We start from the raw sequence: 25,886 nt of genomic DNA, 5'->3' as shown, positions 1-25,886 counted from the left end.
TGATGTCACTGTGGTATCAAAGAAAAATAAAATTTCTTCTGAACGTACGAGGAATTGAATTTAGCACTTTCAGATTGCGAGGCAAGCGTGCTACAACACTACGCTGCTTCTTGGCGAACAAGGGTGAACCAAGCATATGTGTTACCTTACAACTGTATGCTAATACGTAGATTTGTCATTAGAAAGGAAGAGAAAAAGTTTTCAATTCATAAAAAAAAAGGAAATTAAAAAAATGCTTTCACATTCAAAGCACATAATTAGTCCTTAGGTGTCCTTCATAATTTTTTAGGCTGCTCATACCATTTAACAATGAAAACTTTTCAGAGCAAAACCTTAGGATGTTTTCAGCTTGATGCATTGCTGTATGTGCCACGTGGAACAGCTGGTGACCTTGCGTATAGGGCGCATTGTGTGCAGAAGCCAAGCAGGTGCTCCATTATATTCTCCTGGAATGTGCCTTCATTGACAGCACAATAAGAGCCACAACTTCCCTAAAACAAACACAAGCATGCTTTGCCTGTCGAGTGTTTTTGCAGCACGTGGTGTTAAATGCCTAGATAACATGCCAGCTGCCATTTGCCCTTTGACACTGTCACAAGGATGCAGCAGGCAGTCTTTGCTGTTTTCCACATGCTTGACAGCAGCTAGTTGATTCAGTGATGTCTTTTGACAAATGCTCCTCCCTGTTAGCCAGTGCGATGTCATCAGATTTCTGTTTTCAAATGCAGCAATATATCAGTCTGCTTTGATCTTCAGTGGCGGCTACTTGTCAGTAAGGCTATGATTAGCTGGGGGTGATCTGTGCGGTTGCCATCACATCTGCATATCAAATTAGTAACAGCATGGCACAGGCCAGGAACAGGATCTCATCATGCTACTTTTGGTGTTGTTACCATTGATCAAAGATAGCAAAGTGTTCAAAAATCAGTTGTGATGTATCATCTTGTAGTTATATAATAAACTACAGGTGCAAATGTAAGTTACGTTTGTAGTTATTCATAGAACTTTTGATTTAATGAAAGAAAATTTGTCCAAGGTTGCATGTAGCATGGCATGTTCATTTTAAAGCTAAAGCTGAGGAGCTGCACTGCAGAAAATATTTCAGTTTGTGGCATTAAATAGAACCTGAATTGCACATTCTGCAGCTTGTCATCATTAGCCTCAGGGACCACATCTGAATATAGATGGCACACCAACTTGTTTCCAGTTCGGCAGCATGTGTTTTTGCATGTTAAGGAGTTAATGGATAGACATTGTGGTGGGTATTTGGCTAGTTGCGAGTAGAGAGACGTCCTAACTTGTTTTGGTGTCTTGCCGTAGCATTTTTTACCTATGTATGTGGCTTGCAAAACTTGCAAATAGAATCCTGCTATAGTAAGCATATTTTGAGAGGACGGATATAGTGTATGACATTGTAGTCCGAGCTTACCCTCCACAGACTAGTGTACATTTTTGTATCTATGATGGTATTGATGATACAATGTTTCTTGCAAGAGGTTGGCACTAAGGCCGGACAGCATCGTTAGAGTCATGCCATCCCCAAAAACCGATATAGTAAAGATTTTTGGTGGTCCAAGCAACTTGACTATGGTGGGGTCTACTACGAATTTTACGTCCAGGTCTATATTTACGATGTAATTTATAAACAGGTTAAACAGTAGCAGCTCTAAGACGCTGCCTTACGGTACCCCTGTATTAATCGGCAGAAAACTGTATTTCATTTTGTTTATTACTGCACACTGATATAAAATTTTCAGTAGCTTTTAATAGACCTGCCCCGTCCTCTGTCATGGATGACGTTTCGAAGGAGTGGTGAAGGGCATGTCTTGTCGTGGTTGGCAAAACATTCTGCTGCTGGCAGCGTGGTGCTGTGGATTTGGTCTCATGTAGTGACAATTTGTGGGGTTTGCTCAGTGCCATCGAGTTGTTGCGCTGTGGAGTGCGCTGATTGATCGAAGAAGACCAGCAGCATGTATTCCTTCCACTTTCCAGATAGCAAAAACTGGCGAAAAATGGGTTTTGGAGCTGTGCAAGGAGTGAAGCGAAAGACATCAAGAGCTGTCAGGATCTGCGGCTTACACTTGACTTTAGGCAGATTTATTCACTTACTCGTGCACCCATGTATATTTTTGGGTGAACAAGTAAGCACTTAGTTTGCTTTATTATCCTCCCGAATGAAACATACTGAAATCAGGACTGATCAAGCGCTCAAAGGCCCAGATAGCCACTCCGTTTTTCAACCTTCTTAAATTGTAGTATGATGGCTTCTGACAGCAGGGTTGTATAACACGATTCTTTGCTATTTCTTGTGCTACCATTGCTTGCATTCAAGAGCCAAGTGTCACTTGTGCTTGCACTGCTCAAGGCGAATACAAGCCACCTATGGGCTACCTGTGGCATACCAAAAGAACCATCTACTAGCGTTGATTGAGGGTAAGAGCAGTAGTGCGGGGACATGGGAGTTGGGGTGCAATTTTGTCAGACACCTTAATAAGCAACACAAGGCTTCAGATGTGCCTGTAACAGCTGTTTTTGTAAATCAGTGGACATCAGGGGTTGTGAAGCTGCTTTGTAATCTTTTGGGCTTATTATTTGCGGTTGCTAAAACCACTATGCATACAGTACTATTTTTATTTGTATGTTGTTAACTGCAGTCATGGATGCAGACCTGCAGCTATGTCGACAGTGTGTAAAAACCTGTGTCCAAGTATTTCACTGTGGGTCTGTTATTTGAGTTGTCATGACACATTCTGTTTCCGCTTTCGTTCAAGAAGAAAGTATATTTTCTGCAGATGATAGGAAATAGTTCATAAGTGTTTGCAGGAAATATTTCATAATCTGTTCGACAGTGGTGACTTTAAAAAAATAGCATTACTTCATAAACTGATTACCTTTTTTTCCACTGACACTCTTAATGATTCTGTAAAGCATTATTTTTGTTGTTACCTTTCATTTCAGATGTTAAATATTTCAGCAAAGGAAACCTCATGCACAGATTGCTTCACACAGAACATTTTTGCTCTTTGCTAAGAATGCAGCAGAAGCATGGCCTTTTTCTAGTGCTGCTTGCGAAGTGGCATCACAACAGCTATTGAGTGATAAGGCTGTCTAGGTTGTGATGGCTGCAACTCTTTACCAACCTAATAACTGGCTCTCTGCTATGCATTCCTAAGTTTTGTTTAAGCATTTAAACATTCAAATTTTGCCACTGCAGGTTTGTTTGGTTGTGATTGTGTAATACAGCACTAATGAAACCGGAGGCTCAGGGCACTGACATGGGGCAGTGCCTTCTCTACAGTCCTCGGAGAGATCTAAAAGGTCCTGAAAAAACTTTTTTTTTTTTTTTCAGCCAGAGTAAATGCCTTGGGATTGTTATAACACATTACAAGTGCTGTAATCTTGAATTAAATTCTTTTAAGCTGGCAGCAGAATGTGGTAACTGGATAATCATACTGTTGTTCTCCATTTCCTCCACCGTTAGCTGTTGCAAGCATTCCACGATGACCCGACCGCTGGTCACCTGGGTTTCCACAAGACCTACAATGCCTTACAAGCCGTTTCTTCTGGCCGGGCCTTTCGACCAGCGTCGCAAAATATGTCGCCTCCTGTGTTCCTTGCCAACACCGTGACCGATCAACGTCTCCTTCTGCCCATTCTTTCTTCCTTCCCTGCCCATTCACTCCGTTCGGAGTTGTTGACATCGACCTTAACGGACCTCTGCCGTTGACATTGGCGGGCAATTGCTGGATAGTAACTGCCATGGACCACCTCACCAGATAGGCAGAAACTGCTGCTCTTCCTTCTGGTTCCACTGCAGAGATCGCCCATTTTTTCCTGCACACCATTCTTCTGCGCCACGGAGTCGTCTTGTGTTCTTCGCAGCGACCTTGGCAAGGCTTTTCTCTTCGCCATTTTGGAGCAAGTTCTTCATGCCTCGAATACCACCAACAAAACAACATCCGCTTATTGCCCCAAACCAATGGCCTCACAAAGCGATTCCATTGGATCCTTTCAGACATGCTTTCCACCTGCATTTAATCTGACCATACTGATTGGGACTCCCTGCTCCCATTTATTACCTTTGCCTATGATACTGCACTGCAACAAACAACCCATTACTATTCCCTTCTTCTTTGTCTATGAGCAGACCTCTACCTTCATCATGGAAGCACTTTCTTTTCTGTCCCCATTCCCTCTTCAGCACCCTACCATGAACAGTTTACTTCTTGCATAGCCCACTGCTGTGAGCTTGCACAATTGAACACAGAAGCTTGGCAGGTCTCCTGGAAACGAAGTTATGACTTACCCATTGTGCAATTTCTTTTTCTCTTGGTGATGAGTTTTTTCTTTGGACATCCATGTGCACACCAGGGTTATGTAAAACACTTCTGAGCCACTATATTGGCCCCAATACAGTGCTTGAACAAACGTCCCTCATTAACTATAGTGTCGCACCTGCTTCACCTGTGACTGACCGTTGCTGTCGTGGCATTGAGATTGTCCATGTGTCACACTTGAAGTCCTTTGCCCGTCGCCCATCATCACTGTAATCCACAACCAGGATGGTCACTTTCGTCCGGAGGGGCAGTTAGTGTAAGCTTTGCTCGTCAACCTCGTCTTCATTTGTCTATATTCGTCATCATCTCCCATCTTCGTCTTTGTCGCAAACACCATTCCTGCGGGTGGCAATAAAGCCTGCTCTGGGCGTTCTCAGTCTCACAATACCAACAATTGTCATGAGGTAAAGAAAAGCACGGTAACTATCTCACTTACGTTGGATGCCTGAAGACTTAAAATTGGTTTTGTGGAAAGGAAGGAATAGCGCATTGTGTCACTTCTCGGCAGCACCCCAACTATGCCATGAGGGAAGGGATTAAGAAGGGAGTGAAAGAGGAGAGGGAGAGGTGCTGTGGTGGAGGACTTCGTAATAATTTCATCCACCTGGGAGTCTTTAACGTGCACTTGAATCACACAGCACACCGGTGCATTTCGCATCTATCGAATTGCGGCCACCGTGGCTGGGTTTGAACCTGGGTATTACGGCTCAGCAGCCGAGCACCCTAACCACAGAGCCACCATGGTGGGTATGCCTGAACTATGTCGCAAGGGGAGGGATGAACGAAGAGGTGAAAGGAATGAGAGAGAGAGAGAGAGAGTCGTCATAATGAAGGGCTCCGGATTAATATTGACCACTTGGAGTTTTTAACATGCACTGACATTCAGCCTTGGCAGCCAGGATTCATTGCCTTGACTTGTGTGCCCAGCAGCCGAACACCATTACATTGAGCTATTACAATGGTGTATTAAAGGGACCGAACCCAGAGTTTTAACCACCGATTTTTTTTCGGCGCAGTGGAACCTTGCTGTCTAAGGTGCTCAATTCTGTAGAGGTTTTGTGAGAAATGCTGTTGAAGATTTTTACCAAGAATTTTTCTATCAGTGCATGTGCTAGTTTTTATGCATCCCAATGCTGGAAACCATGATCAGCGAGCTGGCTGGCGACTGAACGTCGGCAGAAATGATGTGCTGAAAAGTAATTTAAGCCTCACCTGCCCGATAGTAATTAGACATTTTCTAATTGTCTAAAGTAGCATTCATTTCACTTTTCACACCCAAAGTTGTTAAGGCACAGTTAAGTATGCCTCATTGATTAAAGTTTTACTGGGCCGTGGTTACCACATAGTGGATCAGCCATCTTCATTGTGCCTGCAGTTAACTATGAAAGGGGCATATATCGTGATATGAATACCCCCCCCTTTTCTCTGTGAGTGGGTGTGGATTGTTGTTGACCATCCAAGAAATTCAAAACACTGTAGCACCCTCTAGTTACAGAACCTAAAACCACATCTGTGGCAATGCGAAGAGGGCATTGCTTTTCATATAAGGGCACATTGGAGAGAGCGTAAATCATTATAAAGCATAATGAACACTCCTGAAAGAAAAATAGAAACACTGTGCACCTAAAATATATCAGTAATAATTTACCGAGATGGGTCGGCCGAAAAGTAGATAGGGGCATATGCGACAAGGTCGCCCTACCGCCACAATGTCGCAAGAATATCATCGTTCCCCCCCTCCCCCGCAACATGCACCCAGAACATCACAGGGAAAGACGGGAGAAGAGGGCGGAGACGCTGGTTAAAAGGGCCGGGAATTTCAGGGCAGATGAGGTTGCCTATGTGGACGCAGCGAGTGGCAGGTTGGGGGCGACGGTCGCCTCGGTAGTCGATGGCCGAGGTGCACCAGTCACCGCCGCCTCCATTAGGAACATAGATACGGCCGAGGAGGTCACAATAGCACTTGCTTGCGCCGGAACCAACGCTAGTTTGATTCTTAGCGACAGCAAAACAGCAATCTGGAACATCGGAAAGGACAGGGTCTCGCCAGAAATGGCTCGAATTCTGTCCGCAGCCAAAATTGATCGCAAGATCACCTTAATTTGGGTCCCAGTACACACATCCATCCTTGGTAACGAAGCGGCCCACGTGTTAGCCCGAGATTTCTACTTCCGGGTAACTGTAGAGCCGCCCGACCCCCAGGGGATGGACGAACGTTTGCAAACGTACTCGGAAATCTCCGTCCCCTACAGGTTAGGCAGGCGTCTAATTCCACCACCAGATCCAAGCTTAAACAATACAGAGGCCATCGCCTGGCGACAATGACAGGCCGAAAATTTCGCAAACCCCGTCTGGTTATTTCAAACCCAGTTAGAAGATAAAAAAGATGATAAATGTAAGACCTGTGGAGCGAGGGGGACCCTCGATCACATAATTTGGCAATGCCCCGGATCTCCGGGCACTGAGGACAATATTAAAAGTAGAGCAGCCTGGGAGGCCCTTCTGCGAAGCGAGGTCCCTGCCGACTAGAAACGAGCTGTCCGCCTGGCGTCTGAAGCCACGCCAATGTTTCTTCGCCAGTCTTTAGTCGCGGAGGTCCCGGCCCCCGTCCCCTAGGACTGCCTGCGTGCCAGGGACGGGGAGTAGAGGGCCTCCTACATCGGTGGAAATAAAAGTTATCATCGTTACCGAGATGTATCACGTGGTGAGATGCACCAATAGTGGCAAGATTTCACCTCAAGACAGCACTTCAGTTTGTTTTGCACAATTTTGAATGTCAAATTAGAATTATAAATCTTTGTTTCTTGAATATTGCAGTGCTCAATCCTTAAATATGAGGCAATCTCTTTTCACTTCCACCATAATCTCTTGACACGTTTTGGTCAGTAGTTGGTGCCTTTTAAGGCATAATATTCTGTACTTGCAGTTTCCCTCATTTCAAACACACTGTTTTCTGTTGACTTGTACCTGTGGTAACAGTGCAGTTAATTATGCAAAAGTGCAATTTATGTAGTGTTTACTAAAAGAAATTTAGCCTTCTTTTTAAAACTCTACCATTGGTTTTAATTTAATACAAGTGAACTGTGAGAGTAAAAACTAGGTATTCAGCATATTTGGTGAGGAACACGCATGCTAAAGTAATGTCAAGTTTATTTACAGTGGTGAACAAAAGAGCCAATTTTGCTCATTGTGGTAAATGCCCATGGACATTCATTTTGCCATGATTTGCACTTCCAACTGAACAGTATTTTTTTCACCATCCTAATTAGCGCAACTCGGCATGTGTAGCCATGTTCTGCTGGAGTGTTGGAGAAACAGTGTATTTACGCAGGAAAAAATTAAACACTGATGCAGGCCTCAGTGTAATGGCCGATTTTGTGTGACCACCAGTCTGCCTTGTGTAGAACTAAGTAATGTTCCATGTTAGATATAGCCATGTGGAGTGAACTACATCTTATGGCATGGTTGTGAACATGTTTGACACCGTAGACCAAGTGGTGCTTGGATAAGTAGAATGAAAAGCAAGTCAAGACAGAAAAAAAATTGAAGTGAGAAATGTTTATATTTGTGCAGCTTTTCAAACCACGTGGAAATGTTCTAATTACTACTTGAAAAGTGATAGCCACTGTGACCATGGCTCATGTAGGAGACGAGATGCTTGCAGAATGAGCACTCAGTTATATGGCTGGGCATGGTCCTGTTTGGGCATAGTACGCCTGCAGTATTTCTTAAATAATAAGCAGCATGAACCCTTGGTTTGGCTTCAAACAGAGTCTTGCTGATATGAAAGCCCACTCCTCTGCCATTTTTAATGAGCAACATTAACCCCCCTTACACACTTGGACAAGCCAGGCTCATCATAAGCAGATGGTCATTTCTGGCTCTTGACTGGTCCAGCTTGTTGTGTGTTTACGGTACTGTGTCCATTTTAGGGCGATGAGCAGGGCTTGCCCATAGCATTTTTTTGTTTACCGACAGGTGGCAGCACCGGTACTAAATGACCGTTTTGGTAGCATTTTTGAAAAAAAAAATAAAAATGTGTCCATTCGGGGTTTAACCACTATGATGCAGAACGTGGTATGTGTCATCAAAGAGCGGAAAGTTGATTACATATTGTTACATGGCGGCCAGCCGAAAAATGAGGAGCGATGAACAAGAGATGATTTAATGGCCGCTGGCCTAGCGCGAGCGTTCCGCCTCGCACCACTGCCAGCTTCGTCTTCTTCGTCACATGACCCAGGGCCACCGAGCGATCGTCCCGATCATTGACAAAGACACTGGCGGAAGATGCGTGCGAAATGGTAGGGTACCACTTGGTAGGGTACCACTTCTGTCGAATGTTTTCTTTTGAGTAAAGACTTGCACAACTCTCATATTATGAATGCACCATATCATATGTCATATGAAATTATATCAATATCTCTAGCTAGTTGTATATTTCTGTGATTTTAGCCAAGTAACTCCTAGGGTAACTGTTACAAATATCGTTATGAAATTTTCAGCAAACTCTTAAAGTCTGATGCCCTGTTACATCTCTGTCAAGTGTAGACTTATTTAGCAGTGTTGACATTCTTTTGTTGCTAGATAATTATCTATAGCTTTTGGGTCTGTATTTGTGATTTCACACCATGCAGCACAGAAAATATCTTCAGGCATTGCATCTACCTTTGTATGCACAACCTCAACCCTATCAAATCCTCATATGCAATCTCCACAAATGTAGATGCAATGAAATGTGCAGAAATGTGAAAATTCTTGTGTTGAAGCATTCTCAGCCAGGAATGCTAAATAAACAGAGAAAATCATATTTCAAACAGATGACCATGTTTTATGATGATTCTAGTGTGGGTATGACCAGTGTGTTTTCATTTATTTGTTTTGCAAGCGTGAATGCTTTAAAGTGCCTAAAATGTGCCCATTTCTGTAATTGAGACCTTGAAAGCAGTGTTGTCACAGTCTGGACATTTACACGCCGACAGAAATTAAATTATATAATTAATCGGCAAGGAAAGTGAGCAGTTTTTCATTGGCAATCTTTGCAGACACCTTCAAACTCTGAAAATTTCTAACTTTCCTTTGAAAAGGGGGCTAAGTACCTCAACCTGAGTTTGTTCAGTTGTATACTGCACAGAGCATATCATTTGGGTATACTATATTGGGCATGTTAGCACAAGCCACTTTTGTTATGTCACTTTGACTCTTCAGAGAGACTGTGCTCTACAGAGGTGAGTTTTGGGTATGTTAACCTTCCTAGTGATGTTTTTCTGGCTCTGCCACATGCTTTGTGCTAGATTATCTTCTGCTGGCATGGTCTTCAAACTGCTTCGAAGCAGGATCCATTTTTCTGTTTGCTTTCCTTGGCGTGCAAGTTTCTTTTTACAGAAGTACAGCAGTGTGACGACAGGGAGGGCAGCCCAGCTTGGCCACATTTGATTCGAACAAATTGTGTGTGTGCAGGCTTCTGCTGCCATTTGAGCTGCACCTGCGTGGCGAGGACCGGCCGCCATGTTGGCGGCTGGAAGAGGGGCCGTCCGACTGCCAGGTGCTGGACCTGAGCGTGCGACGTGAGGCGCCCCCACCTGCACAGTGCCTCGACCTGCGTGTCCACCGAAGGGGCGACGAGAACTGTGCGCTGCAGGGCAGCCCCCTCTACTCTGTGTACCGCCTTGAAGATGCGTGGTAGCTGACCCAGTGCAAGACCGGTAGGGGCTGGCGGCCCCATTCTCCCACCGCCACAAAACAGATGCAACGATGGCACATCCTGGCAAGCCTCATGGGGCACAGATATGCCATGCCTTTTAATAAATGGTTTTTCTGCACATTAGCGCCTCCTTGGTTGCACCTTCAAAAACGGATGTCGACAAGCACTACTTCTTTTCTAGCGTATCGAATAGACATATACAGTGCTCAAAGTTGTTCCTTCTGCCGTCCTAGATGGTGCTGAAGCATTGCGTAATAAGTGTCACTATGAATTAAGGCGTGTTTGGTTTGTCAAGTCACTGGACTGCAGCAGGCTTGAAGCTGAGGAGTGTCCACTGGGCTCCAGGATGTCTGCCATTGCTAGAAAGCACCACAGTTGCTGCAGCTGAATGCAGCCGTGCGTGAGACTTCAAATTCGCACTTTAAGACCATGTCTTCAGCTCGTTACAACCCTGTATTCAAGTGAAAAAATTACTGGAAACCCAACAGTGTACAGTTGTGTATGATGTTGCAGAAGCTTGCAAGCAAAGCTTCACACACAACCCATACCCGTGCCGCATGGGTAGCTCTAATGCCATTAAGTGCATACGGCCTTAACTTTTAATGACATTCATGCGGTGCCACATGCATAAATTAAATGGCTAATATTAGCCCCACTGCCATTTGCGGCCTACTGAGTTCACCACGACTCATTTGCCCAAGCAGTGCGTGCTCCCGTCCCCATTCCACACGCAGAAAAGCATGCAACTTTGTAGTAACAATTTCCTGTCCACTAGCAAATGGTTCATTCGTAAGTTGCAGTCAGATGAGGCATCTCTATACAGCAATTCCGATGTGAATGGTGCCATTTTTACCAGCACTTCTGACATACTCTCGACTTGTGTGCCGACATGAGAGTTTATGGCTACTTTTTCAACTTGTTAAGCAAGAACAGCTGTATTTTCTGCAAAATAATTTTTGTTACATTTGGACAACATTCCCGAGATATCGTGCTCATTAGCACTGTTTATATTCAGGTGAAATTTTCGACTGCCTTGCCAGCAATATCGTCATCGTGGATTTTGTATAATGACATTAAATGTGGACATGTAGCACCAACTCCGAAAATAATGGCATTAACAAACTTAAAGCCTTAATCATTTACTGCCATTTCTTGTGCTCATGTGGTGTGGGTATTGTAATCAAGGAAGGCCGTTGCACTGCACGCCATACCCTGATGAATTCTACTTTCTAACTAGTTATCTTTGGGCAAAATGATTGTGCTAATATGTCATCAGTCAACACCGCAATTTTTTTTTTTTTTAAGAAAAAAGATTTCCCCATGCTTTCCTTGGTTTCAGTGACAGTTGGCTGCCTTCAACTTTAATTTGATAGTGTACCCTCTCCCACTGAACTTTCGTTGTAGCTGTACAACTCCTTACACAGTGCAGAAGATTTTTTAGTGCCTTGCTAGTGAAAAAGCTTTCTTGTCTGGGGATGAAGCCTCGGAGCACAAATGAACTAAAATAGACGTCTGCGAGTGGGTTTCAAAACTGGGGTGGCACAAACAGATGCACTTTGTTGGCCACTGCATTAGACCAGTGCACTGCTGCCAGAATGCAAGTTGGGCACAGTACCTTTTGACTATCGCTGCAGCCAAACATCCCCCATGCTAAACTCGGAAATTTCATCAACTTCCATCTGTGCGCAATGGATCCAAAAACCGAAACCGAAGTGAAAAATGTGGTGCTTGTGCACCAAATTCGCATTTGGACTAAGTGCCCCGCTAGCAAAAAAAGTCGTCTGGGGTTTAATGGAAGAGCCACCTGCCACAGTTGACTGGTGGCAAAATGTAGAGAGGAAAACTTCCCACTTCGTCTTGGAGGGGAGAGGGAGAGGTGGGAGAAACAAAAGAATTCGATACAATGAAAAACCTGGATAGAATGAAAGTTTATGTGCTCCTCATTACTGCTTAAGCAGATACGAAAGGGTGCATCAGTAGAATTGATCGCCCTAAATTTAACTCCCCGATTTAACCTGGGCAACACAATCACCAGGATTAATGAAAATACTCGGCCACAGCGGTGGCCAAGTAGTTGCTGCTGACCTGAAAAATCTGGGTTCGATCCCGGCAGGGCGGTCACATTTTCAATGGAGGCAAATGTGTACTATGTGATGGAAGTGCACGTTATAGGACCCCAGGTGGTCGAAATTATTTGGAGCCCTCCACTGCGGTGTCCTCATAGCCAGAGTCGCTTTGGGACGTTAAACCAATCTATAAACGAACTAACAAAGATGCACAAAGTTAAACAAAGTGACTGTGCTAACACAACTATGTCACATTTAGTTTAACCAAGTAGAATGGGCATTAATTTTTTTGTGGAAAGAAAGTAATGTGAACCATTTTGGGCACATAGTTCACAATGGCAGTTTATATATGCACTTCTTTCAAAGCTGATACAAGCTGCCCGTGAGAAGTGCTCCTGTAGACCCTTGTGTATTGCCCACTTCTACATGCACCTTTTTCATGGAAAAAAAGCCTTGACAGTGTGCGCCATTTATACCACATAACAAACACTGTTTCATAACCCTATCTTTCCGTGCAGGTTTGCTTCAAGTACTGGCTCGGCCTTCAAAAGGTGTGTAAGGTCCAACTTGCATAAGTAATTTCAGTGCCAGGGCATCACTACCCTGTACAATGCTCCTAGCATTTGAATGCATTTTAATTCATGCAGAAAGGAGGTTAAAGCTTATCTGCAGTCAAGAATGGGTACGCATGAACATGGAGCTCTCAACAATAATGCCGAATGAAGTTATTAATGCGTTGAATTAGAATAGTTTGCTCAGGGATGTAACACCAAAACTTGTGTTTATCTAGACGAGACCATTTGCTACTCCTGGGGCCTGACATCGACATGTAAGCACAATTTTAAGTGGACTCGGTACAGTTTATTTTACATGGTCGAGGGGGGAGGTCAGTCTCAGAAGTGAATGAGCCGGGCATCGGTCGGGTTCTGTTCCACCGGGCAGTAGGGGCACTTGAGCTTGCTGCCACTCGCCAGCTTGTGCAGAGCGTCACGCGAGATCACGTGGCCGCAGACGAGCCGCATGGGCGGGTTGGCGTCGCTGCTCTGCTGGCGGAGGATGGGGCAGGCGAACACTGAGTGGAACTGGCAGCCCAGCCGGATTTCGATGGGCAGCTCGTCGCGGGTGCTCCAGACGCCAGCCACCTGGCGCTGCAGCATGACCTGCTTGATGTTGAGCAGCGCGGGCAGAGCTAGGCTGCCGGCCTCGACACACACGGCCAGCGGGCTCCGCACTGACAGGCCAAGGAGCGCGCAGGCATCGCGCGTGAACGCCTCGCACGTGTCGCTCCACAGCGAAGGCTCGAGCAGAAAGGCGTACGGCGAACGCGCCAGGCCACCAGGCACGCGAAGAAAAGCCAGGCTACCCATCAGCACCTGCAGGTCGCGCTCATGTTGACGGGCCAACGGCGCGAGGTGCGCGCGAGCATACGAGATCGCCTCAGCCGCCGCGCCGCGCTGCAGCAGGCCAACAAGGTGAAGCCGATGCAGCTGGAAGTGCAAAGCTGTGCCCTGCAGCTCGTGCTGTGCCACCCAGGCGAGTGCAGGACCCAGATCGCGCCGCTTCAGCGCGTCCAGCACGTTGTTTAGCTCGGCGAATGGCTCCTTCTGAGCAGACTCGAGTCGCGCCTCACGCGACAGCTCTTCTGCTATGTCCAGCATGCCTTGACGCAGCAGGTGCTCTCCGATCACCTGGTTCAGAGCAGTCTTCTTGTCGCTCCCTTCGAACACCTCCTCACTGCTCGTGGCCCAAAAGTCGGGCACGAAGTTCTGAAACGACCACGTAAGCCACGCACAGGTTTAGGAACGCCACACTGAGCAGCGTCTAATGTCTCACCTTGTCAATGGCTTTGCCGACTTTGGACACCGTCCCATGCAGATCTCGGTGCTCAGTCGCCAGCGAGCTGCTCACGTCTTTGATCTTTTGAGCGCACTGTGTGAGAGCTATGCCGTGCGAAGTCGTCACGTCAGTGTCTGCAGGTACTGCGCAAAACCAAAACAAAGACTTGGCTGCCAGTTTTGAGACGCCAAATAAGTAAGACTTACATTCGCCGAGCTCCCGGTACATTTCTTGCACATAACCTATCAACTCACTCAGTGTGGTCTTTGTGTGCTCACTTAGAGTGCCGAATTTACTCAGAACTTTGTCTATTTCACGCTCAACAGCCAAGCAGGACTCCATCGTGACTCAGTAAGGCGGCGCACTCGAACGCGTTCCCTTACGACTCGGTGCGTAGTACCTATGCTATTTATGGAATATTATCATTATTTTAAACGTCAGAACAGCATTCACGTACGAACACTGCCAACGTAAGGACGCAAAACTTTGTGTACAGTGCGATACAACTGATGCAGCTAAGTTTACAGCCTTCAGCACCCAGCACCAGCTGACTTGTCGATGTCGATTGCAGCGTCCTGCAGGTAATTGATAGCAGCAAAATATTTTACGGCGTTTGTACGAAGATTAATTTTGCTAGCACAGCATTCAGTAAAAGTCCTCAAGTACAGTTGGTTTATTTTTGAATTCACAAAAATTTTATTTTGCATGCTTTAATTCGCAACTAAATAAGCACGCAAACGGCGTAGGGCTTTTCGGACGGTGTTGGATTGCAAGCGCGCAAATTTCGCGCAGCTGGCCAACCGCGAGGGAATCTTGGCACATTGCGTACATTTTTTTTCCTTGTTGACCTTGTAAGATGTTTAATGTTTTCAACCTTATCTTCTGCAAATGCGAAAACTTTCCGGGCTTATGCACTTGCTGTACAACGCCGTGATAGGCTGCACTAGTTCTAAACTTTGCCGGCTTCATCTCGGTGTCTGCAGCGGGTACCAAATTTGCACACTTTGATGGTAAGGTTCCCTTCTTATCATGCGCGTCGTCTTGTTGCATGAACATCGTGATCGCAATTAATCTTGCCTGGCCTTCAAGAGAGGTCAAAGATCGATTGCACGTAGATGTTCGCGGTTTCGCTCGCAAGTAAACAGCTCGACCGCAAGTCGTATAGGCTGTTTCGCTACGGCTAGCTGCTCGGAGACTTCGCTACCACGCAAGCACTGGTGCGTACCGGCTGTTGTAACGCTGCAGAGATGGTCTGCCTTGCGTGCACTGTGCGTATATTTGCAAACGTAGCTGGTGTGCTATGCGTTGAATAGCTGAAAGCGTGAATTTGTGGCAACAGGCGACTGCCGTTTGTGTTAAATTTTCTCGTGGGTGCTGCCGGCGGCTCTGCAGTTAGGTGCCGTTAGCAGTGCTTCGTTCTAACTGAGCAGTGATATCTTGTCTGGTTGCTGTATGCGGTTTAGAGGTCTTGTAAAAAAAAAGCAGGCGTCTGATGCTCGCTAAGGTGGGAGAGCGCCATGCTAAAACGCGCACATTTCCTTTTAACGACGCTGTGATTGATGAACAAACAAGTATTTTGACCTCTGATTCACTGAGCGTGCCACCAGATACGAAACCTGGAAAGGGTATGGATGCAGCAGAAATGAACGCATTGGGCGGGCCGTCGGTATTGCCAGCAGAGAAACAGTGGGCGTCGTAGAGATTGGTATGTGGCTAGGAGCAAGGACTTTTGACAATTTGTATGCATCAGCTGCCGAGGAGATTCAAACAATTAGATTGCTTTTAAAGACTTTTTATTTTTCTGTTGCTTTGAACGGCTGTGTTCGGGTGGTAGCTAAAGCAGAAAGGAATTTTATGCTGGTAATATATCTCGTTTCTTTGACATATATGGATGCCTTGCCTGAACTGGTTTTCTCGCACGTCCGTGGCAAGCTTTGCGTTCTCAATGTGGTGCGAAATGTGCTGCCTTATAGTATCTGCCGCGGTTTGAGACATGACGCCCAGTCCAAGGTCCAGCGTAATCAAGTGCGCGAAGCTGCTGATTACTGGCAGGGGTCACGGCTGGCTTTAATACGCGTTCCAGGTTTGCTCTCCGCTCAGAGATTTGTTAAAGGTTGCTCTCGCCTGTTCTCAGTATCTCGAAGCGCAGTCGGCATAAGAGATACGACCCTAAAGTAAGTACCATCTTTTCGTTTCCGTGAGCAACGCGTTCATTCTCTGCGCTTGTTCGGCTTTTAACCGAGCATCTATTGGTAACTGTTTCGGGAAAGCATATCCCCATGCACTTGGTGAGAGCTCTCTTAGAGAAAATGGTAACGAAAGCAGTCATCTCGTTCGCGATCGTTCAATTAGTCGTGTGGAACTCGGTTCCAGGATAAATGTCAGTCACGCTAAAGTGACACAAGTCCAGGATGTCTTAAACGCACAAAAATATATGCGTGAAAAGCCAGTGACGCTTAAGCGAACTTGCAAAGAGAGCTCTTGCTTCGGCTGCGCACCGGTTTCGTTGTGACGTAGTAAATATAGGCGAACGCGGAAGATTACGGAGCCCGATTTCTGCGTACGGAGGTGTCCGCGCAGTAATGTAGTTCCGCCAGTGCTCAAAGAAGTGTTCCAGAAGTTGTGTTCAGATCAAATACCTGTATGCATACTTCTTATCCCTGTATGGTTGTTTGTGTGCTTTATTTAACGGTTTCTGCTTGATAATCGCGACGTTTTAGTCATGCGAAGCAATGTTCTGGCATCTCATGTAGTAAGATCAAAGATGCTTTCCTTCCTTTGTAATGCTCTCCACTGGAACCAGGATCAAGGTTTTCTAACGTAAGGCTGGAGCTGGCAGGCACTTGCCAGGTAGGGATGTGCGTTAAAAATATGACTTGGGAAATTACCCTGGTGAACTCTAACTTAAAAGGCATTTATTAGAGTGGCACCACAACCACATGGAGCGCCCAGTAATGTTTGTTACACGAATGTCTATTTTTGGAATGGAACCGCACTAGCCAATATATATATATATATATATATATATAAAGAGCAGTACATGAAGGTAAATGGGTATAGAAACTCGCGAATTGGTGCAGTTTCGCCCCGCCGCGGTGGCTCAGTGGTTACGGCGCTCGGCTGCTGACCCGAAAAACGCGGGTCCGATCCCGGCCGCTGCGGCCGAATTTCAATGAAGGCGAAATTGTAGAGGCCCGTGTACTGTGCGATGTCAGTGCACGTTAAAACAACCCCAGGTGGTCGAAAATTTCCGAAGCCCTTCACTACGGCGTCCCTCATAGCCTCAGTCGCTTTGGGACGTCGAACCCCTATAAACCAACCACCCAACCAACCAATTGGTGCAGTTTCGACTAGCTCTCGTTGCCTTCCCTAGAAGATGCAGATTTCAACTACTTCCAGTTAGGGCATCTTAACAAATCCCTGACTCCTGAGGACGTTGTAGGTTACTCACCGGTCAGTAATTGGCGCCACGAGTAACGTAGGCTCGGGAAGATCGCACAACGGGCATGTTTTCAGAGGATTTTGTTTTTCGTGTAGCGCTGCGGAGGGCGCGGGAAAAAATAATCGCAAACTTTGCCTGGCCTTTGTGTTAAATTTCATATCATTCGTGTGCGTGTTGTCTTTGCTCCCGAGGACTGTTCACGCCGTGTGTTCGGCGCGATGCGTCGAAGTTAGCGGGTGTGCGCTGCGGGTAAGTCGCCTTGGTGGAGGGTGGGCGCTGGCGGAGTGCGGAGAACAGCTGTGGCGGGCGACCTCCAGGCGTTGCGAAACCGCTTGCAGTAGAATCTGATCGCTTGCGGCAGCGCCACCAAATCAGTTAAAATGCCGCCCAGTGTGTGAGTGCTGTATAGTTATTGCTTTCTGATGTCCTTTTTAATTAGTACAAACGGATTATAATTTATAACGGAAGAGCTCGGAATATTATTCAGTTTGGTGGAGCGTATATTTTTCAGTAAAACGAGAGCGCTCTTGACTCTGCCAACATTTTTTAGGCATTTCTAACGAGATTCTGGTATACACCACATCGTCTGGCCAAACGTCACATTCGTGGGTTCTTGACGCTCAGTGTAATCCTTGTAATACAGCAAACGCGATCAGCGCGGTAGTTTCTTTATTTTTTATTTTAGGTCGTTCGGTAGAGTTCATTGAAGAGAACGTCATCACATGTTGTTTTACGTTCCAAGTCCTGGTTCGTAATGGCCCGTGTCGTTTGAAAATTACACGGGTCATTAGGAGCCGTGGTTGAGTTCCTGACGCTCTAAGAACTATTTTTGGTACCATTTGAATAAAAGAACAATTCCTTCGGGTGCGGTTCTGTCGAAATGATCCGGGGAACCGAGTCCGCAAATCCGATATTCGGAGCAGGGTGTTCGCGCCGGCATGGTCTGGCGCTCACTTACCTCGAGTTCGCCGAGTGCCGAGCGCATCATTGCGACCAGCTGGCGCGCACCCTCAACCCGCTAGCGACGCGAAAGTCAGCGCGCGAGGGTCGCGTCTGCCCTTTACACCGGCACGCCGCCTTTCGCGTCGTTTTCGGGGCCTTTAGTGGGCCCTTGGCTCTAGAAAGAAGGTCTCACGGGGTCAGTTCAGGGACGTAGAACCCGGGTTTGTGGTGGGCCATTTCGAATTGCCGTCGGTCAGGGCGCGAAACGCGCCCAAACCAACACCTGGCGTACGCGCTAGCTGTGAGTCATGGCTCCGTAATGCCACCGAACTAGTACAACGCAGCGCGCTCGCGCCAGATGAAAGTTCGCTGCCTTGTCTGCTCGCGAATGTCGCGAGTTTTGTGAAACGCTGCGAACAGAGCTTGAGACTCACACGAAACAAGCTCTGTGGCCGCGTTCGCGGTTTAATTAGAGCGCGGAAGCGAACTTTGTGGGGCCCTGGCCGCGAGCGCTCCGTAATCCCGATGCCGCGAGCGCAGATGTTACCGAGTGTCGCGTCATGTTCCGTGCACTACGCGCATTTACGTGGCGAACTAGAGGAGTATGAAGCGTTCGCGCCTGCGGTAGGGTTTCGCTGGCGTGAAACTTCCGAGCCGCGTCGAATATTTCCGCAAACAAAGCGGAGATGCGATCTGTGTCAAGCGCGCGCGCAGACAGCAACAGGTGCGATCAGCGCGCAGCTGTTGGCGCGTCGCAGAACGGCAGCGCGTCCGTTAGGAGCCGCTCGCCTCCCCCTTCGATCACCTGTTGCGCGTTTTTCGCGGCTAGGGACGTTTCCGACATTGCTTGCGCTGGGCCGGACCCGCGGCGGGCGAGCCAGGGGTCCGCGCGCGACCAGGTGGCGGCGTTTCACCCCGGCGCGCGGTCACCAGGGCCTGGTGCGGCGCGCCGAAGTTCGCGCCTCGAGAGACGACCACAGGGCGGCGATGCGCATTGTGTTTTATTATTCGGGATGAGAGATGGGGCGGGGGTATTTACAGAGCACTATGTACAACTGGGCTCACACGGCGCTCACGGGTGGTCCTCCTTCTTGAGCCGGTGCTTGAGGTGCACCTTTGCGTGCCGCTTTCGCTCGTCGGAGCGCGCGAACTTTCGGCCGCACGCGTCGCAGGTGAAGGGCTTCTCGCCCGTGTGAGTCCGAATGTGCGTGGTGAGGTGGTCGGAGCGCGAGAAGGATCGCAGGCAGATGTTGCAGCGGAACGGCTTCTGGCCCGTGTGGATGCGGATGTGTCGCGTGAGCTCGTCGGAGCGCGAGAACCGCCGGTCGCAGCCCTCGATGGGGCACGCGTAGGGCCGCTCGTGCACGGGCGTCTTGCTCGGCCGGTTGGGGTACTTGCGCGGCTTGACTGGCACCAACTTGAGCGGCACCGGGCTGTTTTGGTACGCCTGGCTCAGGATCTCGTGGCCCTTGCTCGTCGCCTGGTTGTACTCGGCGAGCGTGGCCGTCGACTCCTCGGGCTTGGCCGCCGCCGCCGCCGCAGCTGACGAGGCAGCGGTCGGCGCATGGGGGGGCTCGTAGGCGAACCAGGGGTACTTTGCGGGCTCCGGCTCGGCCGTGTAGGCGGGCGCCTTGAACGAGTCGAGCGGCGGGAAGGGCTCGGGCTGCTCGAAGAAGGGTCCCGCGTCGGGCCCCGGCCAGGCGGTGGTGAAGGTGCCGCGGTAGGCGAGCCGTCCGTACGGGTCCTTGGCCTCGTCGCTGCGCAGCGGGCTGGCCGCCCCCCGCTCGGCGGGCCAGCGGTGGGCCGGCTCGCCCGAGATGGGCACCGGGTCGGGGATGACCGCATCGGTGGCGAAGAAGGTGATCAGCTCGGCGGTGGTGGACACGGGCGTGTTGAGCGGGTCGTCGGAGCCCTCGGGAGGCGCGAGGCCGCCGGCGCCGGTCGCCTTGAACGACTCGAAGCTCAGGTTGAACTGGAGGCAGTCGCGAGACAGCGTGTCCAGCCCGTCCATCGTCATGACGGCTAGGGAGTCCCCATCCGTGTGGCAGCGACGTACGCGCTCGCGGGCCGCCGCGGCCGTATGAATGGGCCCCGGGGAGCCCCGCTGCCTTATTTGGCGAGCCGGAACCCCCGGCGGCCAATCGGGGCGCGCCGCTGGCCTGACGTCGCGCTGACGTCGGCTTCATTCACTGCGCCACCTTATGATGTTTAAAGGGCCTGCCGCGCAGCCGCCAGCGGCCAGGGCTCCGCGCTGACGCTGCTAGGCGGCACTTTCCGGCCGCAGCCGCCGATTTTCGGGCCCCGGGCCGGCCTGGGGACCCCGGTGGGGCACCGGGGGCCTGCGCAAATCGCATGCTGGCCGCAGCGGAGTCTCCCGCCGGAGCGCTGCCCTTATTTGGTCAACGAGAGTAGCCGAACTTTTCCGAGCGCGACGTCACGCTGACGTCGCCCGGCCGAGCAGCTTTCATTTACGGCGCGTCGCCATGGCGACGGAGGCCCGGCGGCGTGTACTCGCCGAGCGCGCGCTGCGCACCTGCCGTTGCTTGGACACGTGGCTCGGAGCCGCGGCTCGCGATGCTGCGGCGTCCCCGAAATAGTAGGTCTCCATTGATCGGCAAACAGGCGCTGACGCGCCGCTACGTCATTGCACGTCAGCGTGCGTGGCTGCGGGACCGCGCCGCGGGTGCCGACCCGTGGCCGCTGAGGGAGTCTGTGCGCAGGGCCGCTGAGCAACCGGCATGGAGGTGCAACTCAAGAGCGCCACGGCGCCCGACCAGAGCCCGGTGACGGTGCGCACGCACGCGGGCGCCACGGCCGACAGCCTGCTGGGCGCCTTCTGCCACGACCGCGGCCAGGAGTACGACCCGGCGCTCGCACTCTACACGCGCTCCAACGAGCCCCTGCGTGGGGGAGCGTCACTGCGCGCGCTCCGGGTGAGCCCCGGGGACACGCTGTACGTGCGCCACCAGCGATCGCCGCATCTGTTCCTCGCAAACTGGGGGCTGCTCGGCGTGCTATGCGCCGTGCTGGGGCTGCTTGGCCTGCTGCTCGTCTCTATGGCGTACGGGCTGACCGGGGGCCGCGTGCCCTTTGTGCACGGCATCGTGGTGGACGCCGGCTCGAGCCACAGCAAGGCCACTCTCTACCACTGGGAGGGCGCCAAGTACCTGGGCACCGGCCGCGTCGTGCAGATGGACCACCGTGACGTCGACGGCGGCATCAGCAGCCTCGGGCCTCGGCTCACGGGCCCGGCGCTGGCGCGGGCCGTGAGCGACGTGCGGGCCGACCTGCAGCCGCCCGTCTACCTCGGCGCCACGGCTGGCATGCGGCTGCTCAAGTAGGCTGCTCGCGCTCCTGCCCACAGGGCTGCCCCTGCAGAGCCCCTCTTTGCAGCCTCACCAACCCGATGGAGGCGGACGCCATCCTCATGGCCGTGGAATGCGCGCTGGAGCCCATGGGCCTGCAGCGGGCCACCATCCTGAGCGGCCACGACGAGGGCCTCTTTGCATGGCTCTCCACCAATTACCTGTTCGAAGTGATCCCTCCAGCATCGGTGAGAGCCTCGTGTGCCCCCTCGTTCAACCCACAGGTAACAGCATTCCGTCCTCTGCAGGCAGGTGCAGAGACTTTCGGAGCCATGGACCTTGGGGGAGCGTCCACCCAGATCGCTTTTGCCGTAGGTGACAATGTGTCATCCAATGACGTGAGCAGCTTGCAGCTCTATGGCCAGCGCTACAACGTGTTCTCTGTGACATACCTCTGTTACGGAGTAAATGAGATGGAAAGAAGGTATTTGGCCCACATAGTGGCTGAGCAGGTGAGCTTGTAGTCTGTCCCTGTATTTCTTGTGCTCTCATTGGGGCTGCTATTACAGGGATATGCAAGAACTGTGAAGAGCCCATGCCACAACTCTGGCTTCAATTTCAACAAAACAGCAGAAGAGGTTTTTGAGAGCTACTGTACCAAGACCCCGGCCACTGAGGTGTGGCTGCAGCAGCATCCCAACACTGTAAGTGCACAGTGTAGTGCACTGTCTCATGCACAGGAATTAAAAGAAACATGGAGAGCAGCATCACTTTGAAAATAAGCTTTATTCTGTAAGTAAACAAAAAAATGCATTTTTTTTTCTTTTTTCAGGTGTTCACATTTGTTGGGGATGGTACAAGTGCCGGATGCAAAAAAACCATGACACAGCTGATGGACCCCCGCCAGTGCAAGCAGAATTACACCGACTGTATGGAACGACCTGCAGTGCCTGTGCCTCATCAAATGAAGTTTGTGGTAAGTTTAGACCCGTTATTTTCCAGTGGCGTGCAACATTTCATGCACTGCACTTTTTATTTTCCAGGGTGTTTCTGCCTTCTTCTACACCATTAAAGGCCTCAACTCTACAGGCAAACCCCTGACTGCCTTCCTGAACGCCTCAGACTGGATCTGCTCTGCTTCCTGGGATGAAGCTGTGAAGACTGGTACACCCAAGCGTTTCATCTCCCGCTACTGCCTTCAGTCCATGTACATCCGGGATGTGCTGATGGACAAGTATGGGTTCAACGAAGACACTTGGCCTAGCCTGACATTTGAAAAGAAGGCAAATGGCTATGAATTGGGCTGGTCACTGGGCTTTATGATCAATGCCACCAATGCCATCCCTGCTGCCCTGCCGTCAACACCCAGCATTGGCTTCAACTTGTTCGTCCTGCTTCTGGTGCTGTTCATCCTGTTGCTGGTGCTGGCGGCGATCTTCCTCCTGCTGGCACGCAAGCAGTCGCGGGCCAAGCTCAACCCTCCGTCCTAGGCTGTCGACAGGAGCAGGAGCGGCAGCAGCAGCAGCAAGGGGAGACCCACTGCCACACGGACGGAGTGGTCACTCAGCTCTTCGTCCACTGCAATGCAAGCGAGCTTCCTGATGCATACTCCCCGTCACAGACCACTCAAGCGCGGTGCACAACCCTGTGCCACCTGGAAGGCGCCGGTTGCTCAAGTGCACTGCCACTTTTCTCAAGACGACATTTATTCACCTGTGCCTTACATTGGATGGGACCTTATATACACCATTTACATACTTTGATAGGGCGATCATCTTTGTTGATTGTTGGAGAGCTCTCTTGTTGGGAGGGTTCAGAGCACTGCTTAATCAAACAGAGGCAATTAAGTGAGTTTATATCAAGTTTATATGAAATGTTATGAGATTACAATTGTTTTATAATTCATGCCAGAGTGCATGCCTGTTTGTTCCCTTGGAGGTTTGTATTACTCACGTGTTTTGCAAGGCCGGTAGAAGGTCTTGATGAGCTTTAGCCCGGTTCTTGTCTGACGACGAACGCTTCCCAGGGTGATCAGGTTGCCAAACTCAATTTGGAGACGATGGGCCTCGGGACCTGCACAAAGGCGGTGAGGGTTCTGAATCCACTCTCGTGAGAAATTGAGCACGAGTTGACTGCTTCGAGCAGTAATGGGGTTAAGGGATTTTTATGGAAAAAGAATCACTTTAATCTAGGAGGAAAAAAAAAAATCGTAATATGAAAGGTGCATATATGCAAGTTTAAGCATGGATGCATAACTGATGGGAAGTTTGCACAAACGTTTTCTACTTTTCTGCTGGATGACTTAGTTTCCCGTGCCATAAAGTATGGCCAATACCTGCACAAAATCTACGCTCCTTTGTGTTTACCTGTGGTGCGCGACGTTGTCTCTTGATTGTATCAATAAATAATACTGCAAGTACAAACCACTTGTGTACCAGAGTTTAATTTCTTCCAGTGCTGCACATTGTTTCAGTCACGTGAAGGATGTATCAAGTATTGCCCTATTTGTTGTAGGGCGTGAACGGGGGAGGGGAGACGCTTCAGTGGAGGAGTTGCTCTCCTTTTAATGAGATGCACGCTTAGTGCTCGCAGAAAAGCTAACGAATCACTAGCAGAGGCTTTTCTAGATTAACTTTTCTTAGGGGTTATAGTGTGGGCAACCGGTAAATCTTTCGTTTATAAGTTTCCACCGGTATTTCGCCGCAATCGTTTAGCGCCAGCATTACAGATGCTCGCATGTTGGCGATTTGGAACGGTGTGTACTGATTCCAGGTTCTGACGTACACTCACGACAACCAAATTGAACACCAGCAGTTCATAAAAGTTTTTGTTCTAGCGCAGTAGCTACCACGAATGTCTTGTTTAGCTTGTTAAGATAGTATACGCAAAAGAAAGTTAAATAGCTCAAGGCGCTCATTGAAATGGCATCTGAGTGGCTGCGCATATTTATGGCAAACTAGTATGCGTTAAATGATTGCGGGAGTTCAATTTCGAACTCGCCGTTTTAAAGATTTTTTTTTTTCTTCCGAACTACGCTACGAAAAAAGAAGCGGCAATGTGCGCGGGCAGCTGCGCTCTACGCGTCCCTATGCGCGATCACAACAACGCTTCCTGATGCTCTGGCATTTCTCCGTGTGCTGACAGCACGTGGACCGCACAGCAGGTGGCGAGTTTTGAATTTTTTTGTTCCGATTCCCTCCTCGCTCTTATTTTGACAGCTTGCTTCTTTTTGTCGGCGAGAGGACACACGCAGCGAAGCCTGAAAAGGCGCTTGTGTCACGTTATTTTTCATTTCATCGCGGCTCGCTTGATTGAAAGAGAGAGAAAAAAAAAATGCTGCGTTGCGTCAGGCCTCGATGGGCGCGCACACACTCGGCGAGTAGTAGTAGGAATGCGTACGCGCACGCGTGAGTAGCGTGTGACGGCGACGCGGGCACAGCGTCCGCGCCTGCACCGGGGGGGGGGGGGGGGGGGGGGGGGGGTCGCCGGAGCTCGGCTGCGGCTCGCGCGGCTGAGTCGTCGAATGCAGCGTGTAAATGGCGCCGAGTAACGGGTTACTTCACAGCTGTGTTGGGGGTCGCGCCCACGACAGCGTGGCGGCTGCCCGCGCTCCCGGGAGCGCCCATTCAGGTCGGGGCTGCCTGCGAGGAGGAGGATGCGGTGCGTACGCGCGCCTTCGCCACGCGGTCACGGCGAAGGGTACGTCACGAGGACGTCACGCTCGGCAAACGGGGCGGGGCTTTCACCCGCGCTCGCTCTCCGATGCTGCGCGCCACTGCGGCGACTGCTCCGCTTAGCTGGCAGCGCCTTTCCGCGCTGCGCGCGTGGACATTTTGCAGTTCCGCCGGGCTGAGTGGAATGCGGGATTACAGCGTGTTGATGGTAACGGTCGGACACACACGACATCGTCGATCTTTTAGGATCGACACCCGAGCTCTGTCGCGGCCAGTCGGGATTCCATATCAACGCGATAGCGCTGAAGAGCTCGTGTCGCAGAAAATCCGGCGGCCTCGTTGACCATGAGCGAAAAATCCACGAAAAATCTCCTGAGAAGCAACGTAGACGGCAGGTGGCCACCTGGGTCACGTGACCATGCGGCGTCATCACAACCTGCCCCCCGGATAGGGAGCAAACTGCCCACCGTGGCAGGTGGTTGGTTAATTAGGGAATGACCAGTCCTGCATATGTATGTGGACATTAACCCACTAAGCTATAGCGTCATACCCTCAATGCGGAGCTTGAGTGCCACCTCCAATT

At 49.8% G+C, this 25,886-nt stretch overlaps 5 protein-coding genes across 11 annotated transcripts in view; 2 read left to right on the top strand and 3 right to left on the bottom strand.

The window, feature by feature from the left end:
* Positions 1–10,158, top strand: part of LOC149349980 (AT-rich interactive domain-containing protein 5B-like) — a 37,743-nt gene extending 27,585 nt beyond the window's left edge. Inside the window, exons 6-7 of one of the 2 annotated variants that reach the window (XR_016290184.1) lie at positions 3,482–8,638; positions 9,795–9,923. Coding sequence is in view for 1 of the 2 variants with exons in the window: in XM_089578973.1 (XP_089435099.1) it covers positions 9,795–10,020 (226 nt within the window). In the remaining variant the exon portion in view is untranslated. Of the gene's footprint in view, positions 1–3,481; positions 8,639–9,794 lie in introns of both variants that reach the window. The other variant, XM_089578973.1, reaches the window with a different exon arrangement.
* Positions 10,159–12,866: 2,708 nt separating this feature from the next.
* Sou (required for meiotic nuclear division 5 protein souji) lies at positions 12,867–14,521 on the bottom strand. 2 transcript variants are annotated; one of them, XM_089578975.1, is made up of 3 exons: positions 14,147–14,519; positions 13,938–14,083; positions 12,867–13,870 (listed from the first exon to the last, which is right to left on the bottom strand). In XM_089578975.1, the coding sequence occupies exons 1-3, from the start codon at positions 14,280–14,282 to the stop codon at positions 12,998–13,000; spliced, it is 1,155 nt and encodes a 384-aa protein (XP_089435101.1). In that variant the 5' UTR covers positions 14,283–14,519; the 3' UTR covers positions 12,867–12,997. The 2 variants fall into 2 exon arrangements, with proteins under 2 accessions (XP_089435101.1, XP_089435100.1); XM_089578974.1 differs by having other exon boundaries at positions 13,938–14,521.
* Positions 14,522–14,682: 161 nt separating this feature from the next.
* NTPase (ectonucleoside triphosphate diphosphohydrolase NTPase) lies at positions 14,683–24,055 on the top strand. 5 transcript variants are annotated; one of them, XM_089578968.1, is made up of 7 exons: positions 14,683–14,950; positions 21,045–21,661; positions 21,718–21,877; positions 21,938–22,141; positions 22,199–22,333; positions 22,462–22,605; positions 22,673–24,055. In XM_089578968.1, exons 2-7 carry the CDS (start codon positions 21,063–21,065, stop codon positions 23,117–23,119), a joined length of 1,689 nt encoding a protein of 562 aa, XP_089435094.1. In that variant the 5' UTR covers positions 14,683–14,950; positions 21,045–21,062; the 3' UTR covers positions 23,120–24,055. The 5 variants fall into 5 exon arrangements, with proteins under 5 accessions (XP_089435094.1, XP_089435095.1, XP_089435097.1 ...); XM_089578969.1 differs by lacking the exon at positions 14,683–14,950 and adding an exon at positions 14,984–15,157; XM_089578971.1 differs by lacking the exon at positions 14,683–14,950 and adding an exon at positions 14,984–15,208.
* On the bottom strand, positions 19,308–20,705 carry LOC149349978 (uncharacterized). The gene has a single exon (XM_089578977.1). It carries the CDS (start codon positions 20,339–20,341, stop codon positions 19,397–19,399), a length of 945 nt encoding a protein of 314 aa, XP_089435103.1. The 5' UTR covers positions 20,342–20,705; the 3' UTR covers positions 19,308–19,396.
* The window catches only part of LOC149349976 (uncharacterized), a 39,419-nt gene continuing 36,916 nt past the window's right edge, over positions 23,384–25,886 (bottom strand). Inside the window, exon 7 of the mRNA XM_089578966.1 lies at positions 23,384–23,702. Within this exon, the coding sequence (XP_089435092.1) occupies positions 23,575–23,702 (128 nt within the window). The 3' untranslated portion in view covers positions 23,384–23,574. The remainder of the gene's footprint in view (positions 23,703–25,886) is intronic.

The sequence above is a fragment of the Amblyomma mixtum genome, chromosome 3 (genome assembly GCF_055824585.1).
Source record: "Amblyomma mixtum isolate Tamu chromosome 3, ASM5582458v1, whole genome shotgun sequence".
NCBI classification, from domain to species: domain Eukaryota; kingdom Metazoa; phylum Arthropoda; class Arachnida; order Ixodida; family Ixodidae; genus Amblyomma; species Amblyomma mixtum.
Note: the sequence above shows the minus strand (reverse complement) of the source record. Positions and strands in the feature narration are given on the sequence as shown.

Bases quoted from the DNA above. Each gene is read 5' to 3' on its own strand.
- NTPase (XM_089578968.1), top strand. From the start codon at position 21,063: ATGGAGGTGCAACTCAAGAGCGCCACGGCGCCCGACCAGAGCCCGGTG. The intron at 21,878-21,937 runs GTGAGAGCCTCG...CGTCCTCTGCAG, and splicing joins AAGTGATCCCTCCAGCATCG to GCAGGTGCAGAGACTTTCGG. The intron at 22,142-22,198 runs GTGAGCTTGTAG...CTGCTATTACAG, and splicing joins CCCACATAGTGGCTGAGCAG to GGATATGCAAGAACTGTGAA.
- LOC149349978 (XM_089578977.1), bottom strand. From the start codon at position 20,341: ATGACGATGGACGGGCTGGACACGCTGTCTCGCGACTGCCTCCAGTTC.
- Sou (XM_089578974.1), bottom strand. From the start codon at position 14,282: ATGGAGTCCTGCTTGGCTGTTGAGCGTGAAATAGACAAAGTTCTGAGT. The intron at 13,871-13,937 runs GTGAGACATTAG...TGGTCGTTTCAG, and splicing joins TCGGCAAAGCCATTGACAAG to AACTTCGTGCCCGACTTTTG.